Source organism: Anoplopoma fimbria, chromosome 3 (genome assembly GCF_027596085.1).
Source record: "Anoplopoma fimbria isolate UVic2021 breed Golden Eagle Sablefish chromosome 3, Afim_UVic_2022, whole genome shotgun sequence".
Lineage (NCBI taxonomy): Eukaryota > Metazoa > Chordata > Actinopteri > Perciformes > Anoplopomatidae > Anoplopoma > Anoplopoma fimbria.
The window spans coordinates 23,398,701-23,425,109 of record NC_072451.1 but is presented as its reverse complement, the minus strand read 5'-3'; the positions used below and the strand labels follow the sequence as shown (position 1 = coordinate 23,425,109).

Genomic DNA, 26,409 nt, shown 5'->3' with positions numbered 1-26,409 from the left:
TAATATCATTCCTCCCCCTGCAGGTCCATATTGTCAGCTTTTGTCATGCCTATACGAGAAGGCACTCATGCAGGAGTAAGTTTTCCATATATAAAAAGAGATCTGGCCGGCATGTCTGGGTGCCTACGTCAGGCCTCTGGATGTCACTTTATTACCAGCACTGTGTTCTACTTTATGTGGATAGGGAGATGCCTTCGACAAGGAGGAAAGAGAAAAACAAAAAAGGGAATAAATGAAGAGAGAGGGAGATACCAATAAACTGGATGCACTTCAGAAGCCTAAACCACCAATCATTACTGTTAATCATTTGAGGCTCTTTTACTTTTGAAGTGTTGACTTCTTAAACATGTGATATTAATAGATTCCCTAAATGGGCACCGACAAGGCTGATAGTCTTATGAGCCTCTCCTGCCCCTGCACTCCTCCTTGTTTTTCCTCCAGAGAATAAACAGACTCTAACAAAGTCTGCTCTGCCATCACCGGTGTACCCGGGAAGATCGATACATCAACCCAAATAAAGCTCCGCCGTCTCGACCTCCTGGTCTGTTTCTCCCCTCCTCAGGAACATTAAAACTGAGTTTTAGTGGGCGGTAGATTGAGAGGTGGAAGTATTCTGAGCAGTAGTTTGTCAAGGAATAGTCCGGCATTTCCATACCTTTGCTTTTACCCTCACAATTTGGCCACAAAGGACATTTTTTGAGAGCAGAAGTGAATTCTATTTCTTGGCATGGGTCTTTAGGGGAAAACATACAGCTACCCTTTGAAACCCCCCGCCCCCCCAAAGGCTTACGACTGTTCTGCACGACATCTGATAAACAAGGCTCCTGCCTGAGAAAGAGGACAGAGGACCATAATGTAAACATGACTTTATCTCTGGGTCCTCCCCACTGGCACTGAGGATTATGTGCGAAGCTACAAAACGTATGGGATACATTTCCTGTGAGAATATTTGTGTAAATGACTGTATGACACAGAGAACAAACAGATTTCTCATGGATGCCTTTACAAAACACATTCAAACACACGCTTTATTTGTCTTGAGTGTGTGTGTGAATGTGGTTCTTTTAAATGTGGGTAAAGACGTAAAAGGCTGGCTGGTGGTTACAGCTGCAGCAAAAACAAATAAATTGATTTAACCGCCATGTGAAATTGATAAATTCACTCTTAACTGACAAAACAACTGAAGAGCCTATCATGTATTTGAATATATTCCAAGTTACTAACGTAAATCTGCTAGATATTTTCTCATCTACCTTTTAGGATTTGCAGTTTATAAAATGTCAACTGCAGATACTGTACAACAACCTGCATTTTTATAGCTGTTACACATTTAGTCATGGCAGTGCCTAGTCTAAGAAAAGAGGAGACTACGCAACATGTCAAGAGGAAATAGGATAGAAAAATATTTAAGAAAATGCAGATATGAACCAGAAGGACTGATAAGAACAAAATAAAGTTTTTTGATCTCAATACCGCCCATGCTCCTAACTTCACATACATATATATGATCTGCATAATGTTACACATGCACTTGTGTGTATGTGTGTATGTGTGTGTGAGTGTGAAATGAAAGGAGACATTGAAAAGGAGAGAAAGACAAAAGGACTGAGAGTAAATGAGATAGCTGTTAATTACCGCCTGCGTTTCTGTATGATGTCAATAGGCCTGTTGACGGCACACGGCGATCCCCATATGTTCCCACTCCGCACAGTGACACCCCGTTCCACGGAGTAACAGAACCCACAGTTCGTTGGCACACTCATCTTTCTTTAGCCTACTCTCTTTTTAACTCGTCCTCACCCTCCTCTTCTCGGCCGCTCCGCTGCCCTCCCTCTCTTGGTTCTCCTCAGCTTGTGGATGCTCTCATCCCTGTGAAACCCGGCCCTCTTCCTCGTCTGTCTCGCTCTGTCGGGCTGTCCGGCTCTCCACGGCTTCCCAGGAGTTCTCATTACCTCTGGCAGGAGTGGACACCAGCTCTAGGACCAGTGGCTCCGGCTCAGAGCCAGGATGACCGGGGTGATGCAATCCATGCCACTGTATGCTGGTGAAAAGCCACTCTTCCTTGGGTTATTTGAATAAATATGGATTGTATTCCTTTATGAGCACCTGAATTCCTCTTGCGAGCGCTGCACACTCCCTGCTGCCTTGTGGAGAAAGCTTTTTTCTCACTCTAAGCAGAGCTCCATTAATCTGCCCCCATGTGCATCTTGTCTTTGCTCCGAGTCTAAATGTGGCACAACACTGCTGCCCTCTTTCCCCTCTCCCCTTCCTCTCTCTCTCTCTCTCTCTCTCTCTCTCTCTCTCTTCTTCTATTTCTTTCGCTGCTTCCTCTTCTACCCTCTGGCGCTCCACCTTTTTATCTCAACAAACAGATACCTTTTCCTTTGCTGGACAAACTTGCTCTCCGACTTCAATCTTATGTCATAGTAGACCGGTGCTGTACGTGTGTTTGTGTGTGTGTGTGTGTGTGTGTGTGTGTGTGTGTGTGTGTGTGTGTGTGTGTGTGTGTGTGTGTGTGTGTGTTTTGTGTGTTTTCTTGTCCAAAAGCCTTACAGAATGTGGACAGATCGGTAAAAGGTGTATGTATGTGTGAGCGATAGAGCATATGCGTCAGTGAGCAAGTGTGTGTGTGAAGGCATGTGACTGAGCAAGTGTCCGCGTACGTGTGTGTGTGTGTATGTGTGCATCACACAAGGGGGAATAAGTTTCAGAGTGAGGTCAGAGCTGAGAAAGGGGGCGGGAACAGTGCCAGCGTGTTTCCTGCCTTCCCAAAATGTTTTAGCCATTTTAACCCCTTCTTTCTCTCTCTCTCTCTCTCTATCGCTCACACACACACACACACACACACAAAAAACTGAATACTAATACCATCGCAGGACAGCACTCTCCCTATGGACACAGTACTATTATCCTTTCCAGATGGAGTGTGTAGTCGTGTGTGTGTGTGTGTGTCACAGGTATGTCTCCTCTATGTTAGGTAAAGAGATTGATGACAGGATCATATGATAGGGTATTACAGTAAGTAGCTCTTGGGACACAGCTTGCTGAGAACGAAGAACATGTCCAAACAAACACACACACATACACACTTACCCGTATACAGTATGTCCTCCCACACAGGCTTAGGCACAAGCATGCAAGGTCACCCGTGGCCAGCGGCAGTGTATTTTTGAAGACCAGAAATGTGAAAAGTAAATATGAAACCTTAGCTGGTCGACCTTCTGTGCACTTCATATGAAAACTGAAGGAGGAAATATTTGACAAGAGATCAGAAAAATGAGACAGGAGCCGTGAATTACAGGCTATGTTCCCAGAGGCAAATTAACTCTGGATTTTTAGATCAGAGAAGAACGGTGTAAGAAGATTGCGTTACTGGAGTGTGATCAGGAGCAGCAAAGGTTTTCTGACTGCAAAGCAGGTGTTTCGCTGTTGCCAAGTCCTTCTGACAATTTCTATGTATGAGTGATATTACTTTAGGTACTGATTACCAATTTCAATCCATTGACTATAAGCCAAAACTGTACCCCAAACAGTGATTATCCAGTCATAGCTTGGCAACCATAACGAGACAGACCTGTCAGGCGTTGGATCCCTCCACATGTTTAAGCGAATTATGTTGTAATAAAAAGGATGCCCTACATTTAAAGACATTGATGGGTGGTGTTTTTTCATTGGGTCACTCCACGACCAAATATACCGAAAAGAAAGTGTGGATTAAATGCTCTGTTTATCATGCCTGGATAACTAGCCTACTACCTATAGTAATAACCTAGCGTAACTTCCAAAGCCAAGAAACAGATGCTTAACAAGTTTGTGGGGTTTCAGGTAACATTAAAAAAGGCCCCTTGCGACTAGACATACACAGTGTAGTAAAGATATTTTCCCACTATGTTGAAGCTGGTAGAGTTTAGAGTAGCATAAGCAGCTCTGTTCAGATGGGCTACTTTTGCACTGCAATACAGGAGCATGTCAAGGATGCAATCATTTTCCCTGAGACATGTATATGTTTTAGCCTCGTCTTAAAGTCAAGATGAAATGAAAAACTATTTTTAACCCGGTCATATTCAGCCCTTATTTAACAATGCATGTAAACAAAATTACAAAAATGTGTATTTTTTCAAAAACAAAATCCAGTCATCTTTTCATCCAGTATAACACAATATTACGTGTGCGTACATAAATTAGTACCAACCAATTTAAACCAATTTCCACCAATAATATCATGACATCCATCGAAACAATCCAATCAAATGCAACGGATTTAATCTAAATCCGTCATGTAACAGTACACTGCTCAAATATGCCGTTTCACTAGGGAATACATCATGGGCACTAAAGACATGCTAACTTCCATTTAACTGGGACTTTAAGTTCTTTGGCTTGTTTATCTTGTGTTAGGCTAAAAAGTTCATATTTAAGATCCCTTTAACAAGATTGTTGTCATATTCAAATGAGTCAGCAGGAAACCCCAAAAATCTGGTTAGGGCGTTTTCGACTAACTCATGGAGCTAATGTGAGATAATGCAGCTTGCAAATGTTTGGTTGGCTTAGAGGGAGGCTAGACAAGTGGCCAATATCAAGAATATATTGTTGGTAATACAGCAGAAGCTCAATATGTTTCTCTAACAGGAACCAGGCCTCTTTCTAGAGGCCAGAGAGTTTAAAATGCATCACAGGACCACTGATCCATTACCTACATATGAGAAAAAGCTGGCTTATAATTTTTTCATATGGTTTTATTTTTCAACTTTATATTTACGTTGGTTGCAACATGCAGCACAGACAGCTTGTAATTGCAGTGTTTTGTCTGCAAAGGTATTTAATATAATCCTTGAATATAATACAAAGGTTCTATGGCTGCGGTAGTCAAGAAAAAACTTCCATTTAAGGAAATCTGAATAGGTGCATTCAAAAAAAGGGCCAATCATAACCACAGACTAAGCAGAGTTACAATACAGCTGCATATGCTGTTTATCATATGGCTTCTGGAGCCTGATTTCAACAGAAACAGTTTATAAATCCAATCCAAGACTTCAATGAATTGAATGGTAGTTTTTGGGGTTGGGCCCTTCATGGTTTGAGAAAGAAAAAGTCAAACCTGATGTACTTTTACGAAAGAGTCGCTCATTTTGTTTTTTCATGGCCCTGTGTTCATACTTGGGACTTGGGAGTGAGGACTTTGGACTGTAAATTTTATTCCCAAGTGTGATGAACAGTGTGATGCAAACCGGATGAAGGGATGTTGTAAATAATAATGTCCAGCTCATTGCACCATTGAAACGTTTTTATGACAGGAAAATTGTTTTCATGTGCAGTTAGAAGAATTAAGTGCTTGAACAGCATGGTTCAAGAGTCTTTTCCTTGTTATGGAGTCGACATGCAAACACCCTTACTGACTGACACACACACACACACACACACACACACACACACACACACACACACACACACACACACACACACACACACACACACACACACACACACACACACATTGACTGGTTGGCAGTATCCCAGAGGATTTAACAGTGTTCCATGTATCTGCGTCAAAGAGAGTGACTGTATAAAGAAAGATATTAAATGTTTGGTTCTGCTCAGTATCTTCACATCTCGTCTTTTGACAGCCGTGCTCTTAAACGCCGAGACAACGTGGCGATGTAATCTCTAAATATCATAAAATATTATAAATTCTGGCTGACCCCTCAGTTGCGGGTTTAATAGTCCATTATTTGCAAAGGGGCCTCATGACATCATGTGTTGGCTACATAAAAGCATGGTGAGCATTCCTGGATAACGAGCTGTTTTGAAATCAGCGAGGAGCGCTGTGTGTCAGAGTTGTTGTCAATGTTCAGTCAATGTTAATGAAAACCGAATATTCACCGAATCTGTTTGCCTTTGTAATCCAAGGCAATGTCAGTCACTTTGCGTGGCTTTTTTGTCTGCCAATCATGTAGGTCAACAGTGTGCTCATAATGCAATATTCATGTTCTATCCATGTTCTCTCATCATTATGTTAGTATAAAGAAATTCAGTTGGGTTTTTTTCAAATCAAAGTAAATGTGGAATCACATTTAACAGAAGTTAGGTTGTGATTTGGCCACAAACTCGTTCAAAAAGATTTACAATGAGTTCAAAATATTAACAAGACAGATAATTAAAAATATTTTAAAGCAATATGTCACTTGTAGTATTAAAGAGCAAATTATTGTTTGAGTGATAGCCTCACAGTATTTAATTGCTTGACCTAAACTTCTCCTGAAGTCACCACCAACAAGATTTTTTCATTTGTTGTACTTACAACCAGTGGAGATATGGATGTGTAGCAGAGTACAGTGGAAAGTGTTCTTAGCTACTGACATTAAAATATTAAGGAAACCAATAACATACATTTTCTTTTAGAAATACAATTTTAGGAACTGTGTAGGAAGGATGAGAGTAAATAGCAATTACGCAATATAACCAGGTCAAAAAATAATCACGAGAAGAAAAATGTTAATAACTTGATGGTGTTGCGAGTCAGAGGCATAATATTCTCACAATTTCCTCTAACACACCAAAAAGAAATTAGCAATTTAGAAACAGCCTGTCCTTTCTCAACGCTGCTGATGTCTCACCATAACAATTTAAAAACAGCTGCCACCTTTACAGGACTGTTGTAAATTTTACGCCTGCTTCTTTCAGTCCTTATATCATAGAAATGCCCTAAAAGATGCATTATGCCAGTAAAAACGCTTCGGTGGCCACATAATAAATATGAACAAACACTATATAACTCGTTAGTGCCTGAAAACACGTTGCAAAGTTGAATAAATAAACCTCAGACAAATTTATCCAATGTTGCTGCATCGTTACATAAAAAAATATTCTTAATTGTGCAGTTTCACACACATATTTTTCCTAAAGTAAGCATGTTTGCTATCTTTGGAAACGCCGGGATCTCCACTGGAATTTAAAATAACAACAATAACGTGTTTGTTTAGACCACGTTCAGCTGGGGGAGTTTGTAGAGTGACCCAGTGTTGAGCTCAGCAGAGGTCAAGAGGTTAAAAAAGCAGCTGCAGAAGAATAAGGTACACACACAGAGGCAAGAGCAAGGCTGCCCATCCACCACTACAAGTTATCTACATCTGTAACAGGAAACCCAGGAAGAATCCTTATCAAAAATGTCTGCTTCCTTTAAAAAAAAAGAAAAAAGAATACCAGTCATCATCATGTAGCAATCTACAGTTTCTACATTAGAAAGTACGGCTTTGCAGCGTGTTACATCTCAACAACAGAAAGCATCGAAACACTGCCATTGTTCTGGTTATGATTGCCACAGAGCAGGAAAAAATTAAAACAAACTACAACAACTTCCTTCACGGCACAAATTTAATTTAATATACTGCGTACATAATGAAGCAGCAGCGCCAGGTGTCAGCATGTGGCTTTTGCTAGCAGACTATATTTAACTAAGTCTCGTGATGCAGAATGTCGTGTTATAGCATGTACTGTAGTAAAGGCTATCAGTTTGTCACCTCATGATTCATTAGGCTGCCATCTGCTAGCATGACGGAGGGGACTGGGGCTCGCCTGATTTGGGGATAAGGTGGATGACAGACTTGCATGCATACATGTAAACATCCACACAGACAGAGAGGGCCAGGACATATGCACATGGGAACTCATTAATGGAGGCATGTGCATTAACGTGGACACACATTCATAAGCACACATTGAATGGACATTGAGATGCACTCAAGTCTGTGCGCACGCCCAGATGGCAGGTGGCCACTTCTTCAGCAGGGAAGTGTTTGTAGGAAAAACAATATTCGTGAAATAGGTGTAAGTAAGACTAGCTGTACACGCAGTAATGAAGGGGGCAAAATGCACTTAATGTATAAAAGAAGACACATTTAAGTACCGAAGTGAAAGTTTGAATATGAGTTAGAAGAATTATTGAAAATTAACTTAACAATCAAATTATGAAAATGTCATAATTATTGAAATTGAGCTCAGTGTTTATTGGTCACACTAAAGATTAATACTAATTTAAAATGCTTATTCTGCTTTTCATAATTTCAATGTAACGGTATTTCCTCTGCACCACATTTCTGACACACATCTGATATATACTGTGGCCTCAAGTGTCCAATGCACAAACAACTCAGGTTGAAATGTGACAAACCAGTAAAACAGCTAGCTGCAATGTCAAATCAATTGTATTTACATATCAACATTCAACACACTTTATTCTTAAAGCAGAATGAATAGATGTGAAATAGATGGCATATATACGGAGTAATCTGTATCGGTATGATGAAAAATAATGACAATATTATGTACAAAGCATAATATTAAATAAATATCAAGTTCACTGAACTGAAGAATTTCATATTATCAAAGTAATCTGAAAAAGGAAAATAACTAATAATTCCTCACCACATTAATGTAAAAGTACAACTTAACATCTTTATTAAATTGATTTAAAGACAACCCTTTATATTACCTTAACTCTCCACAACACTATTGTGTCGAATTTGTGTTACATGGCCTCTTTCCAGTTGTCTTAAAATAGAATTATAATCCATCGATTGTTCTTATTACTATATCAAACAACTGCTTGGTCTGTTGCTCTCAAACAGTCTCTGAGCATAATTTAGTCGGTTTCCCCCTCTAGTGGTGGCAATGAACAGTGCTCCTGATGCTGCTGTACAACACTCAGCACAAACATGTGAAACTAATAAAATATTTTTTCTTTCTGAAATGCATTTTAGATAATAACAAGGTGGAGCAAAGCTACGTATTTAGATTTATTATTTGCTTTAGCGTATAACACATTTTTACTGCTTCTGATCCAACTTTTCAAGTATTGAGCATTTTCTTACCAAATTATTTCTTATAATTTAATGTCTGAGGCTACAACCCTAATTCTTCTGCGGCTAATATCTTAAGTAGCAGCACATCTGATCTATTAGTGAAATAGCACTGCTGCAAAAATCATCAAAAATTACATTTAATTTGAAGTATTAATCTTTGACTCTTTTTCTTCTCTCACAGAGATACAGTAGAGTTCCTAGTTTTGAATTTCACCAGTGGTAGTGTTGTACCCAGCTGCTGCTGTTGCTGCCAGCCTCAGGAATCGATGAGGCTCTGGAGGCGATTAGGGAAATCAGTCATGCTGAAAATATGGAGTACAGCAGTGACGCACACAGCGGCCAGCCCGCCGCAGCCACACAGGCTCTATTGACTAATCTGGGTGTGTGTTTGAGGAGGGGGGCTGGCAGCTATATTGGGACCTCTGACATTGACACTGTACCCTTTGGTGGAATGGCCTCGCTTGACACTTTTTTTTTTGTTTTACCTTATTATTCTTAAAGTCACAATTACTTTCTGGCTCTCAGAAGTATCTTTTTATTCTCTTTTTTGCCCTCTAGCCCCCCTGTTTCTGTGTCTAACCCTGTCCTTCCTGTCATTATCTCTGTGCTGAGAGCAGCATTATCTCGACCCACGTCCTCTCTATCACTTCTTCGCCGCCCTCTCACCTGTGCCTTTACCCTCTTTGTCTAGATTAAAAGCATTGTTGTGTTTGTGTGTGTGTGTGTGTGTGTGTGTGTGTGTGTGTGTGTGTGTGTGTGTGTGTGTGTGTGTGTGTGTGTGTGTGTGTGTGTGTGTGTGTGGGGGGTAGTCAGTGGATGAATAGTGCCCTGGTACTGTTAGTACAAGTGAGGATAAGAGCTGTCTCTATTGTGATGGACACATCTTGATTACAAAAGACCGCTTTGTCTCAGTTGAACAAGGGCAGAGAAGATGATTAATTTAGATTTTGAATAATAATTTCTCTGTTTGCTAATCTAAGAACCCACAAACACCAATGGTATCGTCTCTGGTATCGTCTCTGTCACCATAGGATAAACACAACATTGTTGAAAATAAACAATAAAAATCCACTTCAGCATTGTTTTTTGTTCTGTTTTGTTTTTTAGCAAGGAAGCTGGATGTACAAATCAGGTAAAGAGGACAGAGGCTTGTTCTGTTCCCATCTGCACTTTTCCCTGGCTGTGGTCTGAAATCTCCTGCTTTGATCTCCTCATATGATCCAAACAGGCTCACGGCTGGAGGAGTTCAGATGACACTTGTGAGGCACATGCCTTATGCCCAGAGTTCAGAAAAGTACCACACATTACACTAAAATAAATCCCACACTGGCTCTGAAATGTTTATTTTTTTCTCTCAGTGCAAGGAAAAAGAAAGTCATTCTTTATGAATCTGTGCACTGTTAAAGCTTATTTTAATGATGCATCTTTGATTGTGAGTTACCTTTCACAATGCATAGGATCCTTGATTGTGTATATTAATTTGCTGTCTGTGCCTATGTGTATGTACCCTATTTTTAGTCTCTGCAAACTTACATAATGACAAGTCCTGCAACGCCCTCATGACAGCTGTCGTAGATTTTCCCCCTTTTTTTTTTTCCTGAGTCCGGCTAGGTGATTACACAGTTTTATCAAGTTACAACTTCATTAAGCTAATCAGTTACATCGGTGTGTCGACAAGAAACCATATAACTGATTTAACTCTGAAGTGAGTTAATTTGACACATTATGTTTTATTCCTCTCTGTTTCGTTTCCTAGACAAGATAGAAAACAGATCTAAAAATCAGCTGCATCTGCCGCTCTCATGAACAATTTTCCACATTCCTTCATTCCTCTTATGAAATTCAAAAGTCCGGGACCACTTGATAGTCATACCATGCCTAACACAGACACCTCGGCTTGGCTCGAGTCCATGGACCGCAAGGATGGCCATCAGTGGATGGAGCCATCGATCCTGCATGGCATCCACCCCGAGGCCTGCACCGCCAACCACAGCACCCAACACCAACAGCAACACCCACTGGCTTCACCCTCAGCACACATTGGATTATTGGGCAGATGTTTTGTTTTTTGGCAACAGACAGGTTTAAAGTTAAACAGGATAGAGGTGCAGACTCACCACTAGATAAGTATTAAAGCAAACAAAACCAATGCTTTTATCTGTCAGAGTTGCTAAGAGATTAGTTTCCATGTCTAAATGTTTCCATCTTAAACACCATTTTTAGTATTCAGTGCAGTCTAAATGGTACTCTCAGACTGGGGACTGAAACATCACGACTACCCAATGGAATAAAATGTGTAAAACCAACCGATTACCACCAACACAATGTAAAACTGCTTTAAAACACAGGGTCAGAGTAGCAGTGTCAAACAATTCCCCATCAGCTGATTATAAATCTAATTATAGGCACTTTCTAGATACAGAAACAAGTGGAATCAGCTTTCCAATACCTGTAATCAAACTCACAAAACTCTCAACACACAAAAGGATACATACCCAATGCAGGAGTGCCTGCGGTTGGAGAAGTTGCCGTGCATTTTCCTTGAAAAGCGAGAGTCTTTGTTCATCATTTTATTGGCAGTTCAAAAAGAGTTGAGTCGAGTTCAGAGAGGCATCAAAATAGCAGCTTTGGGAGGCGAGGGATCAACAAAGTGAACTTTTGTGGAGCGACCAAAACCCCCATGCTGTCATGAATAGGAAAGGAGAGCTGTCGAAATTCCTTTATGTTGTCTGTTGTCACAAGTTATGGCAGACAGGTCCCTCTGACAGGACAGTGCAGAAAAAACAGGTTCAAGAATGACTTATGTAAAATAACACTAATATGCAAAACACAAGTGTCTCATCAGCTGCACCTGGTAGGAGCAAGACTAAAAGTAAAAGTCAGACCTGCTGAGTATTCTCTCTATTTATAAGTTAAACGTTATTAGCTAGAAGCAGTTCACTTCCAGCTCAGTGCGCCAAACTGAAAAATCAATTTGCAGTTCAGCTTTTGGTTCTGGCTTTAAGGATATGTCCATTAGTTTTTGTGGTAAAGGAAGAATAAAAAAAGGTTCAGCTCAGCGTGTGTGTGAACAGCCTAAAAAGGCAAAGAGTCTTTGCTGTTAGAAACCAGTTCGCGTATCATCTCACTGACAGTGAATAAATGGGGCCGAATCAAATCAAGTGAAATTGAGGATGGTGTCAGCTGTCAGTGCTCATCTGTGACTACTTCCTCACTCAAACTCCTTTCAGCTTACCACAGACTAGCCAAGATAAACAATTCTCTTGTGTTTTTTTCACCCCCGTAATCCTATACGATAAAAAGAAAGCTTGAATTCTTCCAAAGCTGCAAACCAAGTTCCTCAACAATGGCCCCCGGGTATTTTCTGTCTTTAAAAATCAGGTCCAGCAAACTTGACACAAAGCTGTCCATTTAAACATAGGGTCGCCTCTGTGATGCTGCACAACCAACAGACTGAGCAGGGTTATTCTTAGTGGGAGAAAAAAACAGAACTGGAAAGAGTGTTATAATCCCATCAGATGCTCCCTGGAGTGGGCCGTCCCATGTAGTCCCTGTCAGTGGGCCATAAAACAGACTTCTGCTTTCTCTTCTCTTCTCTCCTGAGAGTGGTGGGACCAAACTCAGGCTTAAAACAACAAACAACAACACTATCTCCCCTGAGAGTGAGAGAGAGAGAGAGAGAGAGAGAGAGAGAGAGAGAGAGATTGTGAAGGGGTGGGCTGCTGGGTGGTTGAGAGAGAGTCAGAGCGAGAACAAATTGCATGAACAGAGAGTACAAAAAATGAAAGTCATTGTATGAGAAAGTGAACCACTATGAACGGTATGTGGGTAAGAGTGGGAAGACAAAAGGTGATGTGAAAGAAGAAAAAAAAGGTACTATAGTATTACAAGTACAAGTTCTTTTTCTATGAGAGTGTATACAGTTTCTCTTTTCGTGTAACCAGCCTGCCTCCATGCCGGCAGCAACAATAGTGCACCGGTCAATCAATACTTCAATATCGTGTGTGTGATTCAATTTTCCTTGTTTAATATTGAGTTTGTCTCTCATGCCACCATGTCATCCATCGGATTTGCACAATATCCTCTTCACTGGTAAACAAATATTTTTTATTTTATTTTTCATAATGTGAGGGAGGAAGCAGTGTCCAATATAACACATCTGAGGTTTATAACCGTCCATAATAAACATCAAGTTAAACGGTCCAATCTGAAGCTGGGCCTAAATACGCTCAGTACTAAGTTCTTCCACTGAGAAACATAACTTTTGACAGCTATTGGAGAAAGCCTCGGAGATATGGATACTATTTTAAGGTATTAAGGTATTTAAAAATAAATAAACATACATATATGTTGTAACTAATGTTTTCTTTTGGTTGTGCATCTGTTACTGAAATTATATTTTTTATATATTTGATTAAAAGCAGTGTCTTGTAATAATGGCTTTGTGAACTATTTGGGAGTATTATTTATGTAACTTAAGCTGTCAAACACTTTCTAGGAAAAATCTCTGTAGAATTTTCTTTTTGCTACGGTGCAGTTTGCTCATTTTTTCTACAATTTGTCAGCCAGCATCATGAGAGAAAATGCTGCTAACATAACTGAGATACATACACAACCTCCTGAAATACTAACGTCCATGACCATTTACACACCAGTCAAAGAAGAATATGACTTTCCGCTCATCTTTGACCCAACACAGAAACAACCACATATCCTCCTGGACCTCCATGCCCACAGTTAACAAAATAGCAGCCTCTAGTGGAAAAAAACAGGAAATGCATTTTTTTATGCTCAGTAACACTAGAACATATACCTAAGTGGGTGAGGGAGTGCTGATCCGAGGTTATTTTTTTCAGGATCATTATAACGGGTTTCAAAAAATCTAAGACTACTCTCTAAAAATCTACTCTAAAATCTACGGATGCGCATTGAATTCACAAAAGGAAAAAAAAGATAAACTTTATCTTTTAATTATTAGTTAGTATCTCATAATTAGAAGAAAAGACACTGCTTTTTTTTCTAATCTAGACAAATAACACTGGTTACTATGTGCAACCGTCTGTTTCTTTCTTTTGCAATACCATTTTGTAGCTTATACGCTAAAGTGAAAGACATTGAACAAGTTGCTGCCCAATTGTCTCTACCAATGGATTAAGTTTCAAAGTGGCTCAGTTACTCATGTCTCACTCTGAATACTGAGCAAACATGACATTTTTTGGTCAATTTTCCAAATATTTATGTCAATGGACATAAAATAGAAAATTGCTGAGGGTTTAATAACTTAGGTCTCACTCAAAATCACACTTTTACATTTACAATGTTTTTTAAAAAGATGTAACGCGTTTTGAATATAACATAGCTAATGTTAGAATTCCCTAAGTCCCTAAGGTGTTTTTGAATGCAATGACTTTTCCTTATTTTTCTTTACTGTGTATCATGTTGGTCTCTGGCAAACAAGAACATTAAAACATACTAGGTCACTTCATAAACAAGTACAGAACGTCATGGACAGGAGATAATGACAGTATCATCAATGTGATATACTTGTTAAATATAAAATGTTAAGATTTGACAAACTCAATTTGTATTTAGATGTCCGTTTAGTACATTAGATAATTCATAAAGCTGCTCCTCCACCGTTGAAGACCTTTGTTCAGCTCTGTTCAGCGAATAAGCAAAGCTTCAAGGTATGCCTAAAGGAGGCTCTACGTTACACAATCGTCTCGTCTTTTAAATCCATTTAAAAAGGAATAAGATCTCTGACAATCTAAAAACCTGCACAGACTGCTGTTATTTTCTGTGAGGTTAAATAATAGATTTTTCAGCAACCAGTCTTGTCAGCATTAATTTTGATGACCTGTTTTTATAACTTATGTAATATTTGACATGTATTATTTTAGCGACCTGTTTTTTTTACTTTGTTTGACTAATGTTTATAATAAGTTGATACTTGTATTCTGTTTTATGTTTATTCCTTTGAAGAAAGAATAAACACACTATATGTGCGTTTATATGTGTGTTAGCGTACGCCTGCATTGGCATCAATAGGCTATAGTTGGTCCATTTGTAGTGGAGATGATGGGTTTTGTACCGTTTTGCTTCGCCTGCCCAAGAACTGAAGATGGAAATTATCTATTAGCTAAATCTGATACAAAGCATCTCTTCTCTTTCTTAAGATTAATGTATTTTTTGAACATGGTCCCTGATGTACATCAATTTAAAAATACTTAAGTAATAAACTAAACACAATAAAAAAATCTGCTCATCACCCCAGAGCTGTCGTGCATTTGACGTGGTGTCCCTGAATGGAAAGAGAGGCTTAATCATCTTAAGACAGTAAGTGAAAATAACTTTGCGGGTATGTTCTATATTTGAGCCGCCTGTGACATTTACTTTCCGTTGAACCCCCAGTTTGTTTAATTTCTCCTCCTTGCCAGCCATCCTGCAATAACTCATCTCCATCCATTTATTTCAGCTCTGACATTATAAGACACTGCACATACCCTGCAGAGGGACACTTCCAGTGACCTGACCCTGGGAGCTGTACAATATAAAAGCTCTGACAGGTTCAATGTCTGCAAGCATCTGACTTTCCAGATTGAGCCTTGAAATCCCCTTCACTCGACTCTTGCTCTCCAAAATTTTGATTTTGAACAGACACACTGAAATTAATGAAACAGTTAACAGAGAGTTACAGTAAACGTTGGAAAAGAAACGTGTATGTAAATCTCAAATACAAGATCATCAAACGCCTAAGGAGAAATCAGCCTTCTGTCTTCTGTTTATAAAGGTGAATTAGTATATTTTGTGCTTTCTAGTAGACTTCTTTAGGAATGTTTAATATGTATTCTTGCCAAAAAAGTAAGACAAGGTTTCACATGACGGGCTAGTTTCTCCCATGCCTTTACATTTACTTCACTGAGGTGGAAGTGATCTAACAAGTTGAAGACACCTTGTAACAGCCCAGGATTGCTACGTGCCTACATCTGAGTGTGTATAGGTTCAGGAGTGAAGGGTTCATACTTTAATATACAACTTTCCCCAACAAGCCCTCAGTGTGAAGATAACTACATTTAACAGACACACAAGGGAATACACTCCCTTGAAACAAAAAAAGAACACTAGCTGCATATTTATCCATCTACATATAAGTGTCAGGCCCTGTTTAGTCTTCCTCTCTAAGGTCAAGTATGGTTTAATTGATTATACGACTCCTGCTTTGACATTGTTAACCATGTAAATGTTTAATTTGCATTGGAATCATTGGCCAGGTCTAATGCAATAACGGGTCATAAATTTAAAGCTATCAAAAGGTACCAGAGAAAAGCTGGCCGACAGCAAGACAGCTGTACTCCTAACAAACAACAGTTAAGGACACTAATGCGGATCCAACATTTAGACTAAAGGAAACATGCTTTAGCTAAGCAGGAAACATCCTGCTACAAGCTATAAGTGTGCTGCATTAAAAAAGCTTTTGTCACTGACAGAACAAAGCACTTGCTTGGCAAAGAAGTTGATCAACAAACTGCTGATTGACAGCAGGGATATCGTTGAGCTGTGTGTTTACTCAGATGATGCTGCATAGTGGGAAAACAAAAGCTCTGGAAAAACACATTCACCTGTAGGAAATTAAGCACTAAAACTGAGCTTTTAAAATCCAAACTCTTTCCACTGACCTTTGCTTTTCAACAAAGTCCACTGGGGGTACCTTGTGTATAAATAAACCAAGCATACAGGGAATTTACAAAGCAAAAATCAAGCAAAGTATCAACTTTACAATGCACACATTATGATCATTTAATTTAGCAGAACTTCCCTGAAACAACAGCTGATTTTGTTTGGGTAGAGGACAATGCATGAGCATTTTGTAGTCATGATCCGTTTCTCAACATAACCTTAAGGGCAACCATTTTTGTTGTGTAAGAGGCTGCTCCCTTCACCAAAACAAAAACTAGTGTATATTTTTAAAAGTGCTTATAAAGCCTTAGTGGTAAGTACAAGTGTACCAATAATATATATATTATATTGGGATATAAATTAATGTAAGTATATCTGTTGTGGGTCTGCGGCTCACAAACCACTGTCCTCTTTGCCATCTTGGCCTCAAAGTTAAGGACTCTACCTGGGCGTGTGAGCCAGAGTGAAGCGGCGGCGCTGGAGGTTGATGCTGCGGTTCATCAGCAGCTTCCTGAACAGCAGCGGGGAGTTCCGGGGGGATCCACGTGGAGAATCCTTGGGTGAGAGTTTTGGGGATCCGCCTGGGGAGCCCCCTCTGGACCTGGGCATGAGCTGAATGATGGGCAGCCTGGTCACCGTTTGGTCCTGAGGCCTCTCCTCAACTTCAGCCTGCTCCTCTTCAGAGCTCTCAGAGCACAGCTCGCTCATGGCGAACAGATGATGGTCAGTGGACAGGCAGTCAGTTAGTCCTTTTGATTGTTCTGCCTTAGGGGACTTTTTGGTTCCTCAAATAAACTTTTAAACAGGACTTTTACGCAACATGGTTTACAGAGGGGTCCTTCAGTTTCTGTCTCTCTTGCTTTTCCAAGTCCTCGAATAGCTAGTACATTTGGACCAATCCTTGCTTCCAAATATGCTTCCACATATTTCGACTAAACATGGGCCTGATGATGATTACTCCAAAACTCTCCTGGTAAAACTATCAAGAAAGCTTCTTTCAAAATCCAAAAAAAGACCAAAAAGTCAACGCAACAATCTCTCTAGGAGACTTTTTATCTTTATTAGAAGCGCCTTTCTTGTCTTTTCCAAGGGACCACGCTGTCTGCCCTGCCAGGCAATAAAGTCAAACATTAGTGTTGATGAACTCTCCCTGCCTCTGTCTCCCAGGCTTTGTTTACATTGCTGCTAGGCCCTCCCTCTCTCAAACTAAATATGGACGTCTGATTTACAGGGAAGAGAAGCATAACAGACCACCGCCGCCTGCTTCTCTCTCCCTCTTTCCAACTCGCTGGCTTCCCGCCTTCCCTCACTCCTAATCTCACAGAGAATATTGTTCATCAACTTCAAACTGTGCTCCATAATTACTTCCTCCAGTGCATAAACATTTAGCCGTCGCATGGCTCGGCCCTTCAGCTTTGCCTTTCTTATGCTCACTCCAAACTGACTTTGCAGACTCAGACTTCTCCTTTGGTCCCCGAGGTGCTATTTTTTGTGAAGTTGCCTATGTCTTCAGAAGCAGCCTCTCTGCCTCTCACATGCTCCGAGCGCACCGGGAAGAGTCACATGATGGGCCTCTGACTATAAAAAGCAGAGGTAGATAAAAGCTATAGAGAGCATGGGTGCTGTCACGATGGCGCTCTCTATCTGTTACCAGAGGCAACATCCCCCCCCCGTCAATCTCTTTGTTTATCGCTGGAGTGTGAGGAAAGGTCCTCCTGCGATTTAGGACTCACAGCTAAACACCGGTGCAGTCTAGAGAAACTGAAATAACCTCAGGAGCTGGAACATCTGACACAGGGCTGACCAACAGCTGGTAGAGAGAGCAGGGAAGAAAGCTACTTTGGTTAAAGGCTTTGTGGGTATCCACCCATAGCTACTGTACTGTGTGTATTATGGAGCTACAGCACTACAAGTACAGTGCTGTTGTCGCAGAGAAATTTGCTCTCATCCAAATGTAGCACAGCAGATGTAAACTTGTTATTTTCGGGTCAAATGCATGTCAAGATTTTGTATCATCCTTCACCACAGCGGATGTGAAATCTGGTCGGTACTTCCAGGTCAATAACTTTCATTTCACTCTGCAGACACCAGGTTCAACACTTAAGCATCGCCTGCACATATATTATGGGATAATAAATTCCTCTCGAGTGCCATTAACGGTCATTGACCTTCTGTACAGCTTGCTCTTAAGAGTCCCTATTGAGATTTTGCATTCAGATCTACAAATTACACAAATAATGTACTTTAAAGCAATATAAGTTGAATCGTCAGATGTGCATTTATTTGGCCAAGGGCATCAAACCTCTTTAAGAGCAATATGTTAAACGTGTCTCTATTTAGTGCTGAGCACAGAAAATTATCAGCAAACTCCTCAGGGTAACTCATGTGAGTATTAAAGGGCCTTTCGGCTATTTTTTGCACCCTTTTTAGGCACCTGCTTTCAGCAAAAATATTCTGAGAAACTGACTGTTTACTCCCTAGCCAGCATAAAACACCAGACAAACAAAGTAAGCAACTATCTGGTGAACAAAGTGGAGCATTTAGCAGCTAAAGAGGCCGAAATCTTTTCTCAAAGTTGGTGGAGACCAAGAGCTAAAAGCAGAGTTAAGATTGGACCAAACATTTGTTGTGTGAACACAACAATTAATACTTAATACTGATTTAATCGGTTGTGTTCAAATCCTTCATTAGTAGAATATTGTCATGTCCATTTTTCAGCCATTTTTTAAGCAATTTGAGTCTTTTTTGGACATATTTGTATCACTGCATTATATCCTGTATCACACACTTAAACTTGCCAGGCCCAGAAGGCATTGTTAACAACTTTGATATCGCTTTGTTCTAATGTCTCGACAGTAAAGATGCTTTCTTCCAAAAGTTCAACACATACAACAGAGGCAGAGGTGAGGGCTCACTGGTTCCCAGTTTGATTTAGGAAGGCCAGAACAGAGTTTACATTCCTGTAGCAGCACTAACACAGGTCCTGAAACGCATTGATCAAGTCCATCAAGTCCTTCAAGGGTAGTTTTGGTGGATCAGATGGCATCTATTTGTATGTTATAACACGTTCCACGTTGCACTAAACAAGTCACTGATACCGCATCGTAATAGTCTGCTCAGTCCAATGTGCCACTACGGAAACTACTGCGTGATAAAGTCTATATTTCGGTTCACTTTATTACTGAGCTACCACCCTCTAATAACGCTGAGGTCAACCTAAAGTTCAAGTTTCCAAAGAGGTACATTTCATGGCTTTGGTCAAATTCATATTGAGACTCTTATGGGACATATTCTGTAACTGACCACGAATTACAGCCTTTCATGCTGTAACTCCCAATTGGGTAAACCCTGTCCACTGTATGATTTTGGGAAGCCCTCTGCTCCCTCCTGGATCCATCTCCTGAGTTTCTCTGGAATCTTTTGCCCACCATGAAATAGTCAGACAGGGAAAACAAACCAGGACTTGAAGACAACATCATGCTGACTCACTACCTTCAACTCATCTATCTGAAGTTCCCTACTGCTGTGGGCACAGTATGCTCACAGCATGTCCTCCATTAGTGATGTCATGCTTTAAGGCGGTGTAAAGCCATCGGTAATATCATCTTTGACAGATATATAATTACATCAAATTAGTGACATCGTGATAAACTAGTTCAGTAACAATTGATAGGATTTCACCAACATGTGCGGCATTGTCATTTTAAAACCACCTGCAGCTCTAAATGCTGCTCCATAAACAATTTCTCTGGCGCTGCATCAAAATTGCACTACCAACTTGTAAACAGGCCAGCACATGGCCCTCTTTAATGAGAAGGAACACAATGAAATGCTTTTTACTCCTTCAACATTGTCGGAGTCATGTCCGTTGCTTTATACTTTTATATTTATAAACAAGAATGGAATAAATATAGCCTCATCATCACAATATATGAACCTATTTTCCAGGGCCTCATCTGTAGAGTGTGAATCTACATGCCAGTGTGTTTGCCTTGGCACACTGACAAATCACGTAAAGTTGCAGAGTGAATCTACACATGTACTGTGCAGAATATCAGTTGACTGCTTTCTGAGTTTACGACGCCTAAATAAAAGAGTACGAAGGCAAAATAATAGTATTAAATATGTGAATTGTGTAAACAATTCACATATTTAATACGAGTGTGATATTAATGCGAGTGTGATAGAGGAACTGCAATCTGCTTTAAATGTTGTTCATGAGTTCCAATAACCATACTACCATACTATTTATTATGCCAGAAAACTATTTTTTATGTCCCAATACAAAGTACTAGAATTTCCGACTGGATCCGGTTGCGTTTTGTAGTATGCAAGCCAACATGGTTTTCTGGCTCATCTGATCCATAATCCTCTGTGCAGCAGAAACATAAGCAAAGTTCTGGCTGTAATGTTTTGAGGAAGTGGTATGTCGCAACTTCTGTGAATTGAGACTTGTACTAAATGTTGACCAAACCAAAGAAGCCAGCTGATGATGTGTATCAGATTGTTACGCTTGTAAATATAAGGAGATTAAATAAATCTCAGCAATTGTTTAATGGATATATTTTTTATATGCATGCAAATTCATTTTTCATTCATCAAAATGTTGGATTCAGTATAAAACGGTGCTTTACGATCTGTTTCTGATTCGGGTTTTCGCACACATCATTGCAGTTTGGCCATATTACACAAGATGCCTCCTTGTCTATGTTCTCTACTGACGCAATAACTCAGTTGTTCTGCATGTCTTCCCTAAAGCCCACACTGTTTTTTGTGAAAGCGCTTTTAAAGTTTTTGCACACTCATCTATGTGCGAGCTACAGAGACATTTTGATCTAAAATATTAGTATGCTAGGTTATAAAACCAAGATTATGGATAATGTGAGCACTTAATGAAAGTCTTTGATTCAATCTGCTTCTCTGTTTTAAGTCTGTTGTCTCATTTGTGTAAATTGTTTTATGTTTTAACTTTTTTCTGTTTTCTAAATTAAAATCTTTGTTTTTTGGTGGTGAAACTTTTACACTGCCATCTTGGCCAGGAACCCGTTGTAAAAGAGTTTTAAAATTTCAATGGGATTGTCCTAGTTAAATAAAGGTTAAATAAATAATAAAATCAAATATAATGAAACTACACTTTTTATATCTATTCATTTCAATGCCTGCCTGGTAAATTCAGAATTTTTGGGGCTATCATTTGAGTAAAATAGTTCTGTTTTGCAATTGACCCCTGGATATAAACCCGTGTTCATCTCTTTGTATTAAATTACATTTTAGACTTTTACAAGAATAAAACCCTTACATTATCATAACAATTCAATTCAGAAAAAATATGTTCAAGCATTCAAGGTTTCATGCTGTGACAAATTTTAGACAACAGATGAGCATCAAAATGATGAAGGTTTGTTAGCTAGAAAAGAGAAAAAACGTCAATGATATAACAGTGTCTTTGTCCAAAGTAAAGCCAAATCTGATGATCACCTCTGACTTGCACTTAAACTCCCTACGTCAAAAAACAGGTCCGTCTGCATTCCTTTGGCATGTGAAAAAAGAGAACAAAGGTATCTCGCACACACACACAAACACACACACACACACACGCGCAAAGTACATACACACATTCTGTGTGTAAAGGCAAAAATGCTACAGATGTGTTTGCAGCAACGGCTTGAATGTTTTTGTGGAAACAATCACAAGAACCTTGTTTGTCTGATCTTTTCTAGTGATAATCATTCAGCAGCGTGAGAGAGGGGAGAGCAACGCCTTAAGCAGGACTCTTTGTTGGATCATATGCTCAAGAAACAAAAATCCACGTTTTCTTCCTAAATTTAATAAAATTATAATCAAGCTCTGATGAACACTCAACACTTTATAAGATAAAGAGTTGGTAAATGGTGCTGCAAAGTTATGCTAAATGTGTGTTGACATCATCAGTCATCTTGAAAATGTGCCAAACTGATGGCACGCATCCAAGAGGAAGCTTCAAAAATGGCAGACAATATAGCGAGGCGCAAGGGGGCAAAGCTCGTTCCAAGACGAGAATGAATATGGGGTTGAATTTCACTTTCACTTTTTTGATTCAATGCTGCAGATGGTAGAAAGGACTGCATTCTGGCTATTCCTGCATAGTATGCCTTTAAGCTAGAAAAATAACTTTTTTCAAGAGGAATTTTAAGGGCTTGCTAAATTAAGTTTAAAGTCTGAAATAAAAAAATTTAATCTTCAAGTTTTGTAAACCAACACGTCTTTAAAATGTGAACAGATCCTCAGTAGGTTAAATGATGTAGATGACTCCATAGTGTTGATGAGAGTGATGAATAATAAAAAGGCGTAAAACCAGAAAGGATTTTTCTTAGCGACCTGCAGAGAAACAACACATAGCATCACTGACTCACAAGGCTTTGGAGACACAGCTGGTCAGAGTCCCCAGGCTCCTGGAGGGCTTGATGCCACATGCTGAGGGGCCGGACTGGGGGCCATCCTGAGTGGAGGGTCTACAGGAGAGCCGGGGCAGCTGCAGGGTGCCTGAGAAGAGCCTCTTCACATGATATTTGATGTCGGGTACTTGGGGCAGCTCGATGCAGGAAGCCTGCTCCGAAGAGTCCCACTGTCTCTGGACGTCAGAAAAAAACAAAGGAAACGGCAGTAATTTAAATGAGGTCAGTTTGGTTACATTATGGGATCAGATGTTTTTAAATGTCAATCTAGACAATAACAACTGTGATGGCATGAAGGTAAGTGAAATCTAGATGCTCCATAGACAGTAAACTACAGGCCACACCTTTCATAGAGCAGTTGGGTGAGAAAATTTCAGCTATTCACATTTAGTTTGGCTTGTAACCCTCAATATGTGTTTGATTTAGATTTCAGCTTCCTCCATCCTACTTTCTCTCAATATGCTTTGTATTGGCTTTCTCAGGCGTCAGCACAATGCATTTTTCATTGCTATGTGAATGACTCACAGGTACTTTTGAACCTCCAGTGATGTTAATTAAATTGATTTCTATGTGATGATGAGGTGTTTTCAGTTTGGATACTTAAGCTGCTCTATCACTTAATAAAATTGCAGAAAAAAAAAGCTTTGAGTGCGTGTTTGTCTTGTAATATATTGGCAGTGGAATGAGAATATTCATTTGAATTAAATTATTCAGAAATAGTAAGGTCAAGCTTGGCCTTTGTTTAACTTCTTGAAGAGCTGGTATGAAAAACAAAAAGATTCCCTGAGATCTAAAGGTAGTTGCAGACAGGGCTGTTATTGTGCTGTTGCCGAAAATATGACGAGCCACGTAAAAGCCCAGTCGGGCATTATTTTTGGGATGATTATCTGATTTCAGGTCCCAAGATCAACACACTATCACCTTGGACACAATAGAGGGTTCTCACAGTGAGATAGTGTTTGGGATTCAGCTCTCAGGGCATCTCTCTTTTTCTTTTAGCGTCAATGTTGAGAGGAAGCAGATAGGGGCACATGTTTTTGGCTGCACCATGTGACCTTATCTCTTCATCTGCTTGGGAGTTCCACCTTTTCATAAACAATTGTCAAGCACTCTCAGTGTAATTATTACTAACCATGTTTGACCAAGATACAGAGCAGTGTTAATCTGCAAACTTCACCGGTGACATAACATTTACTCTCTTTGTTGTAACGGGATTTCTCTTCTCACTGACAAAAAATATATATTCCTGGTAAATTATGGCTATTAACCCTGAACTTTGAATTAGAATGGGCTTGTTCTAATGTACAGGCTCCATTTATATTCACCACAACTATTCAGCAATTGTAAGACAAATTAGCATTATTACATAATCCAAATAAACAAGCGATCAATCACACAAGTAAGCTGCCATGTGGTCTTTGGTATAATAGCTCACGTGAAAACGGTCAGTAATGTTTTAAGTTAAATTTCAAAAAGGCGTCGAAAAAAACCAAAACAATTATGATTTCTATAGGCGTCAGAAAGAATTTACTTTTTTAATTCAACATTTATATTTCTGGTATTCTTAAAGGCTCATTAATTACCCTTACCTCAATGGAGTTGAAAAATTTTGATGAGTTATTTCTCCTCATACTTTCAGCTACTGCATCGTGGGGACGCGACAACTGGGAAGGACATACCAAAGAGGAGGATACAGATAGCCCATTTTAGATCAGATATGGGGTAGTCAGTGGCACCAGCACTTCCTTATGCTCCCGCTCAGTAAAGAACAGCTACTGCCACGCCTCTTCATCAACACTCAGTTGTCAACAGATCAGTAATACCCATTCTTAGCACACGTTTGTGTTTGCATTAATCTTTGCACAATCTTCTATTGTGGCCTCTCTTTGGCTGTGACCCAATTAAACCCACAACAAATGAATACTTTAGCTGGTAGTTAGGTGGTGTAGCCGGCTGCATGACAGGCCATTATTCATTTGACTGTAGACCTTCTGGTTAGGCAACACTCTGGCTGTGATCTAGCTGCTGCCTCCTGTAACTTTTATTACAGTCATTTAGCAGGGCTACCATGCAAGGTGCCACCATCAGACTCTAACTAACATTCATCATCCAGTCCACACCGATGGCAAGCCAACTTGGGGTTAAGTATCTTGCCCAATCGAACCACCGATCCTCTGATTGGAGAACTACCTTGCTCTCCACTACGCCACAGCCACCCTCTATTACAACATGAACACAACTTTGGATGTTTTTGCTATTTCTATTTGCATTTTAGTCCATGTTTAACCTTCAGTATGATTCTCAGGGGATGTTGTGAACTCTGGTGACCCAGCCCGCTCTGCTGCACAACCATATGAACGCAGCTTTAAAAAAACAAATACAAAGCATAAAGTATAACGTCAGTTATGACTCATTAAATTGCTCATTTGTGTTTAGTGCCTTTACTTATGATCTGTGGTTTGCTTATTAACCTGTACATTGTGTAGAACATATGGTTTGGTATAGTTTGCTGTTTATTTTATGAAATACATGTTATTGAAAATTTAATAATTTTACAACAGTTTAATGCACCTTTTTTTTCCCATTACCTTTGGTAACAGGAAACTAAAGATGAGTTTATGAAATATGGCGCCATCTAATGGGCAGTGAGAGCAGTATATTTGACCAGACCTTTCAAAGGACACTGCAACCACTACAATGCTTTAATTGAGTCAATTGGAACAAAAAGTGTTTATAGTTTCAGTAGATAACATTTCAATGACGACACATTTTAAGTAAATTCTATTTGTAATAATTTTCCCTTTAAAGAAACAGATAGTAAAATCCCAGATTAAAAAAAATATATGATGTCACTCCTCAGTGTTCCTTATTTAGGGGCACACCTGGAACAGAGCAAGCATGTGCAGTGCTGCTCCTTCACTCGTTGTGGCAGTAACTTCTGTAGTGTATCTTGCCCTCCCCACAGGCTGGAATCTTGGGGCCCTGAAAAATAAAAAATTAAGAGCTTGTGAGAAGTGACCTGCTTGTGCTTATAAATCGCACAGTAAAATGGTACTAAAAAGGCAAAGGTGCATAACAAAGAGTCAATGAATGATTCAAACTTAATGACATCAATTGTACCTTGTACATGCTGCAGACCAGAGTGAAGAGAGAGTTCATGGCCTTGTCCTGCAGGTCTTCTGTGTGCTCCTGCAAATTAAATAAAAATGAGTATCCCAAAGACTATGTAAAAAAGTACCATCTAGGCAAAGACCGAATGTACACCGTTGACTTGCTAAACAGAAGATCTACAGGTGTGGACAAAATGACAGAACATCATGTGAAAACTAGAATAATCTAAATTGTCATAAGTAACATATAAATTGTTGATATATTATCTTGTAATGGCCAAAAACTTGTTTTGTGATGTTACAGTGACCTTCGAACACAAAGTTTTATTT

General features: G+C 39.6%; 2 protein-coding genes across 2 annotated transcripts in view; both read right to left on the bottom strand.

Annotated features, from left to right (window-relative positions):
• The window catches only part of pde4ca (phosphodiesterase 4C, cAMP-specific a), a 49,410-nt gene extending 24,110 nt beyond the window's left edge, over positions 1–25,300 (bottom strand). Inside the window, exons 1-2 of the mRNA XM_054622984.1 lie at positions 24,559–25,300; positions 22,928–23,145 (exon numbers count right to left, since the gene is read on the bottom strand). Of these exons, the coding sequence (XP_054478959.1) occupies positions 22,928–23,145; positions 24,559–24,600 (260 nt within the window). The 5' untranslated portion in view covers positions 24,601–25,300. The remainder of the gene's footprint in view (positions 1–22,927; positions 23,146–24,558) is intronic.
• Positions 25,301–25,394: 94 nt separating this feature from the next.
• The window catches only part of ifi30a (IFI30 lysosomal thiol reductase a), a 4,997-nt gene continuing 3,982 nt past the window's right edge, over positions 25,395–26,409 (bottom strand). The window contains exons 6-7 of the mRNA XM_054623019.1: positions 26,090–26,158; positions 25,395–25,951 (exon numbers count right to left, since the gene is read on the bottom strand). Coding sequence (XP_054478994.1) covers positions 25,886–25,951; positions 26,090–26,158 — 135 coding nt within the window. The 3' untranslated portion in view covers positions 25,395–25,885. The remainder of the gene's footprint in view (positions 25,952–26,089; positions 26,159–26,409) is intronic.